The 15,577-nt window shown below is 43.3% G+C and overlaps 1 protein-coding gene across 3 annotated transcripts in view; it reads right to left on the minus strand.

Moving 5' to 3' along the window:
- Positions 1-15,577, minus strand: part of LOC122759969 (rho guanine nucleotide exchange factor TIAM1-like) — a 47,561-nt gene that overhangs the window by 21,468 nt on the left and 10,516 nt on the right. For 2 of the 3 annotated variants that reach the window (XM_044014998.1, XM_044014999.1), the window contains 3 exons: positions 12,590-12,735; positions 1,253-1,337; positions 240-1,158 (listed from right to left, as the gene is read on the minus strand). In XM_044014998.1, coding sequence (XP_043870933.1) covers positions 240-1,148 — 909 coding nt within the window. In that variant the 5' untranslated portion in view covers positions 1,149-1,158; positions 1,253-1,337; positions 12,590-12,735. The remainder of the gene's footprint in view (positions 1-239; positions 1,159-1,252; positions 1,338-12,589; positions 12,736-15,577) is intronic. The other variant, XM_044015000.1, reaches the window with a different exon arrangement.

Consider the following 15,577-nt stretch of genomic DNA (forward strand, 5'->3'; position numbering starts at 1 on the left):
GAAATGCTCAGAAGCAATGGGGGGGGCAGGGGTAAATGGGGAGGGTTGCTGTCTTATTGGTGATGCCACCAGGCTGCATTAAAATTCTGCACAGCTTTCAATTCTCTATCCTAGAAGCACAAAAGCACCATGACAGAGCTCTAACAGTTCAACTTTAGGAGTATTAAACAAGCATGAACGCACCGTTTACGTACACGTGTGAATGAAATGTGTAACACTTTCTCCAAGCATCATCTTACCTGTATAGTCTGCGCCCTCTTGCCCTGCATACTGGCACACATGGCGGCTTGGTGGCTGTTCAGGCCTTCAGACAGGCAGTGGGAACGCCTGCAGGGAAGGGTAAATGCACTGTAACTGTTGCCGTCCTCCTCTGATGGGGAAAGCATCTTATCGTCCTCTCCCTCCCTGACAGCCCTGTTGGCATTGTGCCACTTGGCATAGCGGCCATGGGGTTGCCTGCGGGCTGGGCTCTTCTGCCTGTACAGCTCTTCCAAAGAGTTTGCCCTGTCCGTAGAGTCTGTGGGGCTGGACTGCAAGTTTCCCTCACAGTCAGTTAAGTCTCTCTCATTGGCTGTGTCTATGATTTCTTCTGTGCTGGTCAGCTGCTCTTGGCTGAGGTCTGACAGGGAGAACTCCAGGCTGTCATCCCGCCACATGTCTGCAGATTTGGACCTTTTCTTTTTGAAGACGATTGTCTCTTTGGTGCCCTCTCTGGTTTTCTGCAGGTAAGTTACCTCCCCCGTGTAAACATCCTCCTGCGCCTCCTCTGCGGTGGGCCCGGGTAGAGTTATGTGCATTGTATTCATGTGCACGGACGGATTGGCCAGGTCATTGTGGAAGGACACGGGTCGCAGGTTCATGGCCACACGATCCACCCAAATGGGGCTTCCAAAGTCTGGGAGGATGTTTGTCTCATTGAAGGGTTCCAGGCCATGGTCTGCTAGGGATTGTGGGATGCTGGGGGTGCTACTTGAGCGCGTGCTTGTCTCAGAGTTTCTGTGCTCTATTTTCCCAGACGAGGCATGTCGAGGGCGTCTAGACTGCTTGTTGGAGATGCGAAGAGACCGGGACATGTGTTTGCGTGACAAATAGCCACGCTCATTACCATAGAGGCCGTGGTCCCCAATCTGACTCTCGACATTTCCCATGATTCAGACGCTGAACAGAAGAGGAACAAATTAATAATTCAAATATACAGCCACATAGGTGTTAAGACAATGAATGACAGATCTGTTTCTGTGTGTAGGTATACCTGCAAGTTTGCAAAGTTTTCATTTTGTTTGCTCGCTGGATCTTTAGTGTTTGGTCCTGGGGCTGCTGGTACAATCCACAAAACTCTGAAAACAGACATCCAAGCAAAAAAAAAAAATCATTAAAAATGTGGCATGTGTGCTTTCAATTTTCAATTTAATCAAATACAGTGTCATATAAAATAAGTCTGCAGCTAAAAAGTGGTGTGTACTTTGTGTACATAGAAACAGGATGCTATATGCTAAATACTGCATGATTGTATTTCCTCTTAAACTGCTTCACTGATGAAAAAAGAAAGAAAAAATTCAACCTGTGATTGTATCAAAGTATTTCTGAAAAAAGCTCTTTTTAACCATTTAACCATCCATCACTTTTGGAGCATCCAGGTGTGGCACGTACCACACAGGCGACACACCTTGAGCAGCTGGTTTACTGGATTGACTCCCACACCTTTACTCTATCTACTCCCGTCCTGTTTTCGCTTTACTGTCTCTAACCAGATAAAGGCACAAGTGTATTTAAAAAGAACTACTGTTGCCGACAAACAGTGAACAAATCTAAAGCAACAAGATGAACACGCACTTGATCAAGAAACTGATGGATGGACACACAGCCCCATCATAGTGTGACAGAGGAAGTGATCCACTCGCAGTTCCTTTCAACATTGTTAAGAGCTTTGTGAAGTGGAGGGGATGTAATGACAGCCTGAGTGAACACGAGTTATTCAAAGCTGAAGTGAACCATCTCTGTTGTCGTGCCGCAGTTGTCTGTTCTCAGGCACAACCTTGTCCATTAGAGAAGACTGAGAGCGGTAACGTGTCTGTGTGCACATGTGGACTCCATGTACCTGCCTGTAGGCTGGACACCCTGCCCCCAAAAAAGTCCTGTTCCATGCCTGGGACCGTCAGCAGATGGGACAGGAGATAACTGACCACACTTTGGCTGCTCTTCCTCCTCATGTGCCCCCTCTCCTTCCCTTTCAGGATGGACCCTTAAGGGGTGTGCAGTGTGGTTTGGTGAGAGGCTGACACAGATGGGTGGGAGCCCACCCTACTGCGGCTGCTGCTGCTACATGCACTCAGGCTCGCTATGAAGAAGAGTGTTGCATAAACTGAAGCTGACCCTTTTTTCCCTGCCTTACATCACTCCCTTTCCTCTGTTCTCACTTTGCTCACTCATCACCGCTCACTGCACTGAAATGCACGTTTGATGTTGATGGAAGTCCATTCATTTTTCATATCACCCTGCAGTTTTACTGCTTTGCTCCGCTCCATCATATCCGTGGAAAAGTGGAAAGAAGGGAAAGAAAAAAAGAGGAGACACCTGGAGCAGAAATATGAAATGCACTTATTAGAGGAAACCTTATTCACAGAGGGTTAAAATACACAGGCTTAAAAAATGTGAGCATGATTATAACCGTAAGGGCTACTTTGAGGATTTCTGGTACTCCCCAAAATGTCTTCGTTAAAAATATGAAAAGCTAAGCTTTTCCCACTGCTGATTGAACCCATCAGCTATACATAACTCTCTGTGACTTCTGTGTTAGCATTACATTGTTTAACATTCTCGCACTGCACACAGGCAGCGAGGTGGCGTGTGACTGAAAACACAAAGATGAATCCACAAGACAAGGAATTGAATTCTACTGCTCAAAATCCAGGTTGTTCAGCAGTTTTATGGGATGCAGTGACCTTGGATTTTACAGTACAACTTCATCTGTTCAGGCCTGAAAAATGAGCAACAGCTTGCTGAAATGAGCAGATATTCAAACATTAAAAAGGGCCGTTCAGTTTCTCTGCAACAGTGTCAAATTACAACAAAACCTGCTGCTCTAGCATTTTGGGCATTCTCCATTTAGAATAAAAGGGCAGTGTCAAAGTCAAAGATGATAAAAAATAAACTGATTTAAAGAAAGAAGGAAAACTGGATGTGTATTTGACAAATTGCTTAAATTGTATAAAAGCAAAATCAAATCACTCAACCGACACTATCTAACTTACTAAGCCATCATCAAATCAGGCCATACACAAGGACAACAGGTCTCTGACCCTGTTCACACCTACACATCTGTTCACTCCTGATGTGAACAGATGTCTGATGAACAGTTGTTCACGCTGGGAAAAAAGGCCAGAAACACTCAGAAAATAAACCTGCACATTAACTGTACCTACATACATATATAAAGACGATAAAGACGAAGATCTGACAAAATACAAATGAGTAATAAGTGTCAGCCAATTAAATGTAAGTGACGTGAACACATATATGCGATATACTGTAGCTATTCAATAAAAGTATTGCGACGTTTTCCTGTGAATGCTGATTTCAAACGCCCGTCCCTAAGGGCTTTTGTGACAAGAAGTCGTAAACACAGCACGGCACCACGCAGTAAAACACACAACTACACAGCTACAGTTATTATGCACAAGGAACAGGTTTTGTTGCAGAAACTCCAACAAGGAGTTAATGGTTCTATCAAAGGTAAACATCAAGTGAGTGACTAAGTTCCAAGACTATTCTCCTTCCAGAGCAACAGCTTTGTGAGCAAATGAGAAAATGAACATGTTTATAGAAAGAAATCACTACATATTTGTTAAATCCACATAGGTAATACCACTGTATACAGGTTTCAAGTTTAGCGGATGGCGGGATTCCACTTTGACCAGCTACCTCTCATCAACAAGGTAGCGCCCTGTCTCCGTCCTTTATCATCACTATCATCCATTATACATACATTAACATAAATCAACAATTAGACCGCCTGTAATTTAGCAGTGTGACAGACTGCAGACCCAAGTGAGAGAGGGGTTGTCTATCGTTTGTTTTCAGCAGGTTGAATAAGGACACTGGACAGCAGGACACGGGATGATTTATCCATTACAAGCTTCTAATGAAACACATAACCACAGGAGATTCCAGCCACCCACAGACCAGAGAGAAGAACTGTTTTATTGTGACACGAGTTGAGCAACAAATCAGCGTCAAGACAATTCTCATGAGCCACTCGGGGGTGTTTTTCAACAGCCGTATGCATCAGGCTGACAGTGAGACACTGATGGGCAATTATCCAATTCATAAAATCAAGTTCTCAAAACAAATCTGTTATGGCATATTAATATAACGGCAACAACAGGGCGTGTTGTGCTAGACTTCAAAATACGCTATTTTATAATCGTGTGAAATATTCTGAAGTTCATTCTGCTAATATGTCATCCACCACTTCAGCCGTCAGCATCATAAGTCTCTGTCTGAAACACAGAAATGTTTCTTCTGTAACAATCAGTCGTTTCTTAAACTCTTAAAAAGGTTCAGAACCATCTTTTGAAAAAGCCTGGAATCACATCGATACCGACATTAACAGTACTTGGAACATAAATGTCTCACTTTCTGATTTATGCCAGAACAGCTCTTCCCCACACCACTGTCGCTGATATCTGAAACGGCTTTGGGGGAGTCATGTTCATATTCCCATTCCTTGTTCCGAAGAATTTGGTCATTCCTGAAATATGTGACAGGTAGATTTAAGGTCCTTTTGTTATTAAAGACGACTTTAAAAGCCCAGCTTATATTTGGCAAATACTTGGGGCCTGTTGGAACAGGAACAAGGGAAAAAAAACTGCCCCAACTCCCACCTGCTCTTCTTCTCAACTAGATCCCCGAGGACAGAAAATGTCAAGCGGTTTGGATGATCCAAGGAAACTAGGATTGTTGCATCATTTAAACAATCTGACTTTTGGACTTTCCAAAGAAGATACAACTCAAAGACGGTCCCAAAATCCCAGTCATGCAGTCCTATAACCACACACTACAGTAGGATCTTGTGATACAGACAAATCTGAGGATGAGAGAGGCAAAATGTGTTAGTTACATAATGGCTTATGTAATGAAATCAGATTCACTTTGCAACACAAGATACAAATAAATTGGGCTTGAATTTTGATAGAACTCTATCAAATTTGGAGTCTTGCTAATGCGCTCCCGGTGAAAGGCAAAAATGCACCGTGTTGACTAGTTACAAGCTCCAACACACAAACCCTGTAATCTGAACACTCCTGTCTGGAGATAATAACACAGGTAGTTGTATAGAAGGGGAGGAGGAGGCGGTGGTGGTGGTATGTGTGTGTGTGTGTGTGGGGGGTGGGGGGTGGGGAGGGGTTACCAGTGAAAGACTGCACTCAGGACAGCTCACATTTCCCCGCTGATAGAGTCATATGCTTCTGTGTAAGTAGATGAACCATACAGCAATCCCTTGTTCTCATGAGTCATTTTCCACTTCGGAGTGTGATCAACTGTATTTAAGATTCCGTTTAGCCAGAGGGGAAGTTGGCATCAGCAAAGCCTGCATCCTCTCCAACACGTATCAGGCCGGTGAGAAAACATCCGCACCAGAGTAGCATTTATTTGAGGTGTTGATGAACAAAACGAGTACTTCCTCCAGTCTTCACTTCCCAGTTCTAAATGAAAGTTGTCACACAGCCAGAGAGTATTTCTCTGACTTGGATGTGCAGTCCCTAGAAACTCTGAATAGCAAACAGCTGGAAAGAGGGGCTTTCAGTGACGATCAAAGCGCTTTGAATCGACTTGGGATAGCTTTCTGCCAATCTTGGCACGGGATGCATCACAAAGGAACGGGCCAACCGGGATTGGGTTGATCCAGCCAAAATTTGTACAGCATTACACAAAATATGATCTATAGACAGTACAGTGTTTTAACAGCAAATCTATTCAATCAGCCACCAAACTGAGAAATTGCACTTACTGAGGAATTGATGTTCTTTGTTTGTGGGGACCATTTCAAATGCTAGTGCTGCGGCTGTGTGTGTCCTGTCTGGCCCTGTCATGAGAGGCTCAGGTGCGGCTGTGTGTTATGGGACTCTGGTATTGTAGGAGAACAGCCTTTTAGATGGATGCCAGCATATATCAAGCAGAATAATGGCCCAAAGTACAGCTGGTGTGAGACCTGGTAAGCTAGCAGCAACCAATGGCAGACATAGATAATGAGGGTGTGTTGGCAATTTGACTTTTCGGAGTACAAGTGCAGATGATTATGCAAACGGCTGCTTTTCCTTTGTGAACTATGCAAACTAGGGTAAGTGCTGCTTGTGACAGCTAATGCAGTGGAGGCCTTTAGTGAGCTCGTTCCCTCATTTACATTATTCAAAACGGACACACATGCGAGCAGCCAAGGAGGATAAAAGGCCTCATCCACATGGCAAAATAACTTTTGTGATTTGGTCTTTTTTGTGTGCTTAAAATGTTTCAGGAAATGTCAACAGATATACACCAAACATGAAGAAGAAGAAGGGGTGGGTCTATCACATCATCACCATCCCAAAGTTACATATTGGTTGGACAAAACAATGCTAACAATACTATTTTGTGGATTCTCCAAAACTTATTCTTGTGCGTAAAATTCCCTAGTGTCACAAGATGAAAGGGATACTGAAATTATGGTGCTTTAACTATAGGATCAGAAATAGATGTTCATTGCAAGGCACGGTCGTTCGCTTGTTCCGTGCAGTTGCTGGAAATATGTTTTCTTTATCTAAATCTGGCAAGTACGAAGAGGTTGTTCGGTGATGTAATTATGGAATTCTTACAAAGTGAACAATTCTCTCACAAGGCTCTGATGCTCCGATTGCAGAGCTTGTTGTCTGGCAGCAGCTGGCGCTTAGCCTGGTGACACCTTTGTCTCCGTCGCTGTTTTCTCTGGGGCAACTCTGTGTGCAGAGGTCACCGCTCCTGTTGGCATTTGAGGCTGTGATGAGCTCGCATAGCAGATGCTGCAGGTTGCTTAATAAATCTTGTTTTTTTGCACTCTTTAAACGAAGGAGCATTTCTTTTAACCTAAGAATTTGACTTTGCTTGGTTCGTTTCGAACCGTATTTTTGCTGAAGTGGTAACAACTAAATATTTTAGTCCTAAAATACCACTTGCAAATGTTTAGAATCAGATGAAATGGCGAAAGCAAGCTATTTATATCGAGTCCTTTCATCTTCATCATGAAATTTGCTCGTCTACAACCAAGGTGCTATCAGGCCACATCCTGCCTGTGGCTCTTTAGCTCCTCGCTGGCGACCTTTGAAGTCCTTAAACAGCTGTTAATTGGAGCCTAAAAGTCCACTGTTAAGACAAATGGGGGGAGGATACAGGTAGTGTTTGTGGTCATTCTTCTGACGACACTTCTGTTGGGGGAAGGTACCGCTGCTTATCTATCTTTCTGTTGAATCTACTACCTTCCATTTAAGTTGTTTCAAAGTAAATCTGTACACGTTTTAGATATTTAGCCGGACTTAGAACTGTCACGGACAACTGAGCAATTTCCCATCTGAATTTACAATACTCTTAAGTGTCAAATAAATAGCATACACATTACATTCTGTTACATTTGATTATGTCAAATCTACTTCAGGATAAAAAAGTGTTTCACAATTACAGCAAATGTCATGCAAATCAACCCTAATTTCATTCCGTTTTCTCACTTAAATTCCCCCTCTCCAAGTCATATCCATCCTACTAATTTTCTCTTCATTACTGGTGTGAGAGCATCAGGGCTTGTTCTACTTTTTATTTAATTCTGGTGTAGCTACTGCTGTTTTAGATCTATGGGGTTTTGAACCAATCAAACCTGATTTGGATGCTGCAAAAGCAGGCGTTTGAAGCAAATCTTAATAATGTAAAACTGTTAATCAGATGCAAATGAAAAAGCCGGGACAGTAACAGGATTGCGGAAGAATTAGAAGCTCAATATCGAACAGCTTGTGGTGCAGGTATTCATGTGGGAAGAGCATTTAAAAGGGCTTTGTGAGGAGAGGCTGGGGTCACTGTAACAAAACATCACAACCACAGTCGCCAGAGACTAACATGTTGACCTTCTCATAGCCTGTAACTGTCACTGCCAGTGAAAAGGTCTCCCCTGGCTACACTGAGCATCAACACTCATCCGCCTTTGCATGTTTCACATTCCAGACTCCTCCGCGGTCTGGACTCACAATCACACCCAACAATTTACCCCTCACACAAGCAGCAACTGTTCCTGACACTTTTATGATTACAGATTTGAGATCAGCGGTATCAATGCCGGGACCCCCCATGGTTACCAAAACACCGGCCAGAGTTATGTACGGTTTGTGTTACAGGGGCAAACTGTTCCCTGCACCAGGACTACAGTCCACTGAGCTCTGGTACAGATGCAAAACAGCTGCAGGATGAAATCAGATATTTGTGGAAATGTGAAAATAGGTGTATTTGAGACTTTTGCGTCAATATTTTTGAAGAGAGGTTTCTTTTTATGAAAGGGGACATCCACACGATTACATTTTCATCTGAAAAAGGGACATTTGCGTAGTTTTAGAAAGTACTACTGCAATGCTACCAATTAACCCTCTTAAATGGGAATATTCTCTGGTTTCTTTGTCCCATTTAACAAAGAAAATGGATACAAGTGAATCATTTGTGGACAAAACAAGACATTTGAGAACGTCATCATCAACATTTGGAGGTTTGAGAAAAACAGGACAACATTTCATGGATCAAACAACTAATCGATTAATCTAGAGAACACTTTAATCGTTAATGAAAATAATCATCACTTGCAGCCCATAACAGCAATACCACTAAGAAAATGAAGTGAACGAGGGTTACTGCGTCATAGTTTCCACGTTACTCCATTTTCGCTTATCCAGACAGCAGCATTTTCAAACTTCTCAATTCTGGGACCATAAAATGTAAGTGTAGCGTGGACAGCAGGCATATCTGGAGGCTTAGCCTCAGGCCTAAGGCTAATGTTATTAATGAAATTTAATTAATGTAATTTATCCAACGCAGTGTAAAGTCCAGCCTCGGTTTTGGACAGCACACTTTCACTGAGGCCAGCTGGCTCTGCAATCTTTGCGTTTTATATATATAATTCCAATTCAATCAAATGGCCTGCTCTCCTTCATTAAACTATTAAGGCTCCACGGACAACAATGAATGGTTGTTGATGTTGGGCGAGCCTGTCACCTACCAATCTGAGAGAGACAGCTGACAGAACACAAGACACAAGTGCACGAAATGCAAAAGGAGCTGCGGTCCCGTCCTGGAAATGTGTTTTAAACTCTGGTTCACTCTGGATCTTCATTTGCTTCCAGGTCAGTGAGTGGGAATATCAGGAATGGCGTCTGTTATGAGTGTGTTGCTTTTAGGTAGCACCACAAGTGCAGACACCCACTCCAACCTCCACTAAATAAAACACACATCTGGTTCAATGCCATGGTCCATTATTGTCATTTTAATTCCATTACTAATGGAGGACAGAAAACACACTTTACGTTGCAAATAGATTCTCAAGAGGGGAATAAATGCCAAGTCCTGTTAGACTATGATGATGAGACAAGACTGCATTCCTCTCTCAAGTCATCCTAGAAGTAGGACTAGGAAGTAATAAAAAAAAAAAAGTGTGTGCCTCTTCTTTTTTTACTTAAGTGTCAATCACGTATATGCTGGTACATGAGATATAAATCATATCTCTCCGCTGAGCACCATCTCAACAACATCACCACTGAAACTCCCAGTTTCCCACCGATGTGTTGCACTGTGCATTGAAGCAGAGCCAAGCTGTATCCCTGACACACATGACTACACAAATCTGGGCAGAAAATGTGCCAGGCGCTACCTTCACATGGTCAGCATCACAGTTTCCAGTACCAGACCCCTCATTTATAGCAGCGGTGGTAAAATGTCACTACTCACTGTGGCAGACACATTTCAGCTGGAGTCCAGTGGCTCCACTCATTCAACCAGGTTTTTGAACTGTGGTGGTGGTGGTGTGCAAACTCTGGTATCCAAGTCAGACAAATGTTTACATAGGAAAAGGCACACAGTGGTGCAGGACCATTTAATTAAACTGAATGTCAGCACTTTTAGAGGCAGAGGTAAACCCACAGTTCCTGTGTCCCGCAGGCTAAAATGACTGTTTTTGTCAATGGACTCTGATGCAGGGAGCGAGCACTTTAAACAAACTTCAGTTTACGGTCTAACAGCAAGGTGAAGTGGGGAACCTACTCTTAAAATAGCTTACACTTAAGCTGATGTATATTTTATTTGGCCAGTCCTTCTGTTAAGTGGCTAAAACCTGTTTATTCTGCTGTCCCCACTTGCAGCCATGTTTTCCCCTGCATTGACAAACACCCACCCCCAGCTGCTTCCAAAGCACAGGAAGTGTGTAGACTGCCTCAAAACAACCTCACTTAAAGGAATACTTCGCCAATTTGCGTTTAGCTTTGTATTACTAGAATAGGGGTAGTATTTTTGAAAAATTGTGCTTCCCAACTTCAGTTTCCCTTGAGTTGAGAAATGTCTTCATTCTTTTCTTTGTTTCGTGCCCACCAGTGACACTTGGTCCCGTTAGCGTAACTGTTAGCAAAGATGGCGGACACTGTTTACATTCTGGGAGTGAGGTCCCATCCCCCCACGAGGGAGTCTAAAAAGTGCGGAATTAGTGTTGCAGTTTCAAGCCTCGGACCAAGTGACACTGGTGGGCACGTAACCAAAAAAAGAAATGAAGTTGTTGATGTTGGGGAAGCACAATTTTTCAAAAATATTACCCCCATTCTAGTAATACAAAGCTAAATGCAAATCGGTGGCGTGTTCCTTTAAAAATATCTCACACTATCCCTTTAACTGTGTGGCAGAGACTTCAACATAAAAAAAAACAAACCTCAGTTCTGACTAAAGCTTTGTTTCCAACTTGCTGGTTATTTTAATTGAATTTCAGTGACATGTCTTGTTGTCTAATTCCCGCCACAAATCTCACAAAGTGCTTAAGTTCAGCCAAACATGCAAAAAAAGGTGGAAGCCCAAACGTGTGACGTCATCATAAACATCGCCACGTCGTGTTTATTATTTCTCCTTTTCAGCGCCAACTATAAAAATCTAAATCCGACAGTCAACAAAGACGATGACTGGCAGCCAAAGCTCTCGCGGCGCCTCTCGTGCACTTGGTGGATGAGAAATCAACGAGAAACAAATGTGTCTACCACAAAACGACTTTAACATCGGTGTCACAGTGAAACATAAGTATGTGTAGGTTATTTAAAAAAGACAAAAGGTCATTCATGGGCTGGAAAATGTAAAGTACAGCAGTGTGATTTTTATGGCATCAAACGGAGCGACTGTTGGAAAAGAAGTCACGGAGCTGCATGTGCCGTCATGCTAAATTCTGCTCCACATATAGTGTAACCTTTATAATAAGGCCAAGTATTGGAAAGACCACATAATCGCAGGCTTGCAAATCTACAATAAAGTCTTTGTTCCACTCTACACTGCACATGCTTCTCAATTAGGTAAAAGCGTATGACACACGATCACGCAAACTGCTCAGTGATTAGTTATATTCCTCCAAGGACGAAGAAAATATGGGACGAGGACAATAATCTCATTCTTAAAAAATAATTCAGAGTTTATGTTTGATTTAGTACTTTTACTTCAATTATAAAACAGCAGTATTGTCAGGACTTGCCAGGCCGCAAGCTGGAGCCTGACCCCCTGTCCCGCTAAGCCTCTAACAGTCGATACATTTCCATAACTATGACACCAGATGACCACTTCTCACCCCTCTCCCCACCACTGGAGCCACTCTCCAGGGCATCAAAACACAATGCCCGGGATTTGAAATGAACTCGCAGGTCATGAAGACCCGGAGCACCCCTCCAGGAGTGCACCCTGGGAATTCTCCTTGACTTTGACCCATCTCTCGCATAATTTGCAATTCATCATCTCCCTTGCCTTAGAATGACAAAAAGACACCACCACCGCCACTGCTTTGTCATGACAATGACACAGACGTGAGCGGCATTGTTTGCGTCTGACGCTGAATGGAGGGCCACAGAATGGCCCATCGCGTGCAGTCATGGGTAAAGTTGTGCCTGAGTGCTACAGGTACACACATGAGGTGGCAACCCCACCCTAAACACAGGCTGTGAAGACCCCAGCATAATTGTCAACAACAACAACGACGAAAAAATACACATTCACTTACAAGATGTGGATGCAAACACTGGTAGAAACTCAAGAGAAAATCACATCCAGAGACGATAAATCCTGAAAATACAAAACCCCACAACGGACACACCATGATTTATAAGAGCAGTGGTTGCACCCCACGGATTTAAAATACACCGAATCCTACAAACAGTCACATTGTTTGTGTGACTAAAACTGGTGTTATTTAGCACCTCTTAAGGACAGTGGGAGGTTCAGGGGCTGGGGAGCCATTTGTCTCTGCTATCTCCTCACAACAAGCAACAGCAGCACACAAACACACACACACACAAGCAAATCCAATGATTTAACTTACCATTTACTACTTTGAAGTGTCACTTCTGCCTTTTCTTCCCTCAGTAGCGAAAAGAAATCCCAGGCATCATCATCATAAAGGGGGGAATTGTAAGCTCCACGTGAGGGGAATTATTGATACGTCTCCTGTCCACAGCAGACTGACTCCTGTATGCAAGGATGAGTTGAAGAAGTGAGGGAGAGAGCGGTGGGGGGTGTGACTGTTTGTAAATCCCCCTCCTCTTCCTCCTCCTGCTGACTCTTTCACACTCCTCACTCCCTGCCTCCCTCCCTCCTTGCCTGCTCCCTCCTCCGAACTAAAATTCCACTCCCCCCCACCCCCCAAACTGCAGAGCTACTGCCAGCAGGAATGTGTGCTCCCTCCCTCGTCTCCTCTGTAATTGCCCCTCCACTCCCTTATGAAAAGCATCATGTTTACACTAAGTGCTGCAGCTTTATTTCCACAAAAAGCTGATAAACTCAACTGCAGTCTCAAGAAGTCAGTGTCTGATTTTGGCCGGAATTTCTTAACCCCAATCAGCACAATCTTAAATGTAAAATAAAAAAAAAAAAAACATTTTAAGGCTTGAGCATATTGAACATATTGCACCCATCCGTAACCGGTTATAATCTTTGTCTCCAAGGCAGCACGGCCTGAAAGGTCGCTGTCCTAATGTGTGGCAGTGCACACTTCGGAGGATTGAGCGACAAAATGGACCAGTGAATGAGAGAGAGGCCGAGCTTGCTGTTGTCATAGCACCAGTGATGTCGTGCTGCTATCGCGTCAGCAGTGACAGCGGCGCTGGACTCATTTTGAGATGATGGGACTGGCGGAGGGAGCAGAGGAGGAGAGAATGGAGCGAGGGCATAGAGACATGTGTTCGACTGCAGCCTGCACATCATGTGCACCCGAAACGGCGAGCGGCAGAACACACTGGAGTGGACACACACCTAAAAGAGCCCAGAGATTGAAGTGAATGGCCTCGTCTAGACGTTGTGTTGACTAAAATAAAAAGCACTCAGCGCTGTGGTCACTTCATGTCATGCCAAGGTTGTGACCCTGATATTAAAACTAAACCACTGGGGTTTAAGAGTAAAGACAGGAATGTCCGGTCTGCACAGGCAAACCAGACAAAATAACCTGCGTAGTTATCAAATCTCCTGAGCTCAGGTAATCTGTCAGAAAGTAGTGCAGTCAATTGATACAGAAAATGCACACAGATGGCCAATTTCTTCTTTGTCGGGGGTGGACTTTGATCCACCGACAACAACATACAGATACAGATGAAGTCATTCCTTGAAACTACAAAAAGAAAATCTTTGAGGGAAAGTTCTGTGTCAATGTGGCCTGAGGACACAGGCAAATTCTGACACGGAGCTCAAACGCTCGAATTGTTTTTTATCTCGTGCCATTTTCAAATTAAAACAGAGTAGGGTTGATGTGCCTCTAGGCTACGGTGACTTCTGTAACATTCTCATAGGTGTTAATTTCCAAAAAATCAAATGAATACTTAATTGTATGTTAGTACGTGTTATGTGATATGAGATCTGCTTATCTGTTTATCTCCAAAAAAAAAAGAAAGAAAAAATCCTGGATCATGCAGCAGTGTGATAAATGTGTCTATCACTATATGTGTACTAATGCTGAATCCACGTCTCACACTCACCACAGGCATTTCAGAAATGTAAATTGCTTTTGCTACGAGCTCAGCTAAACTAACTCTTTGCTTTCTCATCACCAGCGACGGAGGTTATTAAACCGTTCTTGTCCACACTCAATTTAGGACCCGATTGAGCCGGACATCCGATACACTGACAGGTCGTTCAATGCCGCGGCGTGTGAGAACCGTGGTTACAGATCCACAGCAACACTTCAGACTGCTGATGCCGTCCAGGTGTCACAACCCACTGCAATCACTGCCAATCACCGTCAGGGTAAAAAAAAAAAAAGGGAAACAGCTGAATGTGGAGGAATGACAGAACTCCATTTTTACCAGGATATGCACTTGGAGTTCACTCGATGTTCTTCTTCCCTTCAGAAGAAAAACGTACAGTGCTTTCCAAGCTTTGCATAGGTTAAAAGGCCCTGAATCTACCACCAGGTAACAGGCTGCTGCTTGTTCAAAAGTGAATTATATAAGCACTCCAGTGGGCGATTATGTCACCATTGCAGAATTAGAGCCACATGTAGCAACAGCATCGCATGTGTCGCGCAGATACAACTTTCCCTGTTACACGGCTATTGATTCATTGATTCTCTGACATCTGCAGCTAGCAACAGATTTAAAAAAAAACAAAAAACAACCACCTCAAAGTCTGTGTTTTTGCAGGAGGGTGAGGCAAAATAAATGTGGAATGTTCCTCGCTGCTCTGGTTTTTGTTTGAAAACTGAGGTGAGGTTTAAGTGAAGTTTGGATGGGAGTTGCCTGCACTCACTTCCCAAATTGGTCAGCTCTGAATGTGATGTTTTCTCTGTAATTTGTTCTTACATTTCACCTTTATTGTTTCTACAATAGACATCTACGAAGAGAATCAACATCAATGCTCACATGACATCATGTACCAGGTGCTTAACAATGGTTGGATGTGTATTACCTCTAACATGCAGCTGAAAAGCTTGTCTGGTCACAGATTTCGAGGCTGGAGCGTTTAGCCATAAAGTAATTGATTTCCAAACTACCAAACTGAGTTTTGACAGAAAGTGTGGATGCAAATTAGAAGACGTTCCCTGCTTTCTTCTTTGCTCCGAACCGAGTTAAGTTAACAGCAGACACAAAATGTGGGAAAAAAACGTCAACACAGTTCAAGTCCTTCCCAAGAGAAGAGGAGTGTTACATGCATAGCAAACTAAGTCAAAGTGCTGCTCCCAATTTTAAATAAAGGTCAGTTAATAACTGACAACACCCTGCTTTATGATTGCCATTTTAAATGGACCACGGGACAGCACATTAAAGATGCTCTGCTTTTAAAAGGGTAATATATGGAAGAAATGCAATACATTAAGACATAA

This window comes from Solea senegalensis, unplaced genomic scaffold (assembly GCF_019176455.1).
Source record: "Solea senegalensis isolate Sse05_10M unplaced genomic scaffold, IFAPA_SoseM_1 scf7180000012729, whole genome shotgun sequence".
Classification (NCBI taxonomy): Eukaryota; Metazoa; Chordata; class Actinopteri; order Pleuronectiformes; family Soleidae; genus Solea; species Solea senegalensis.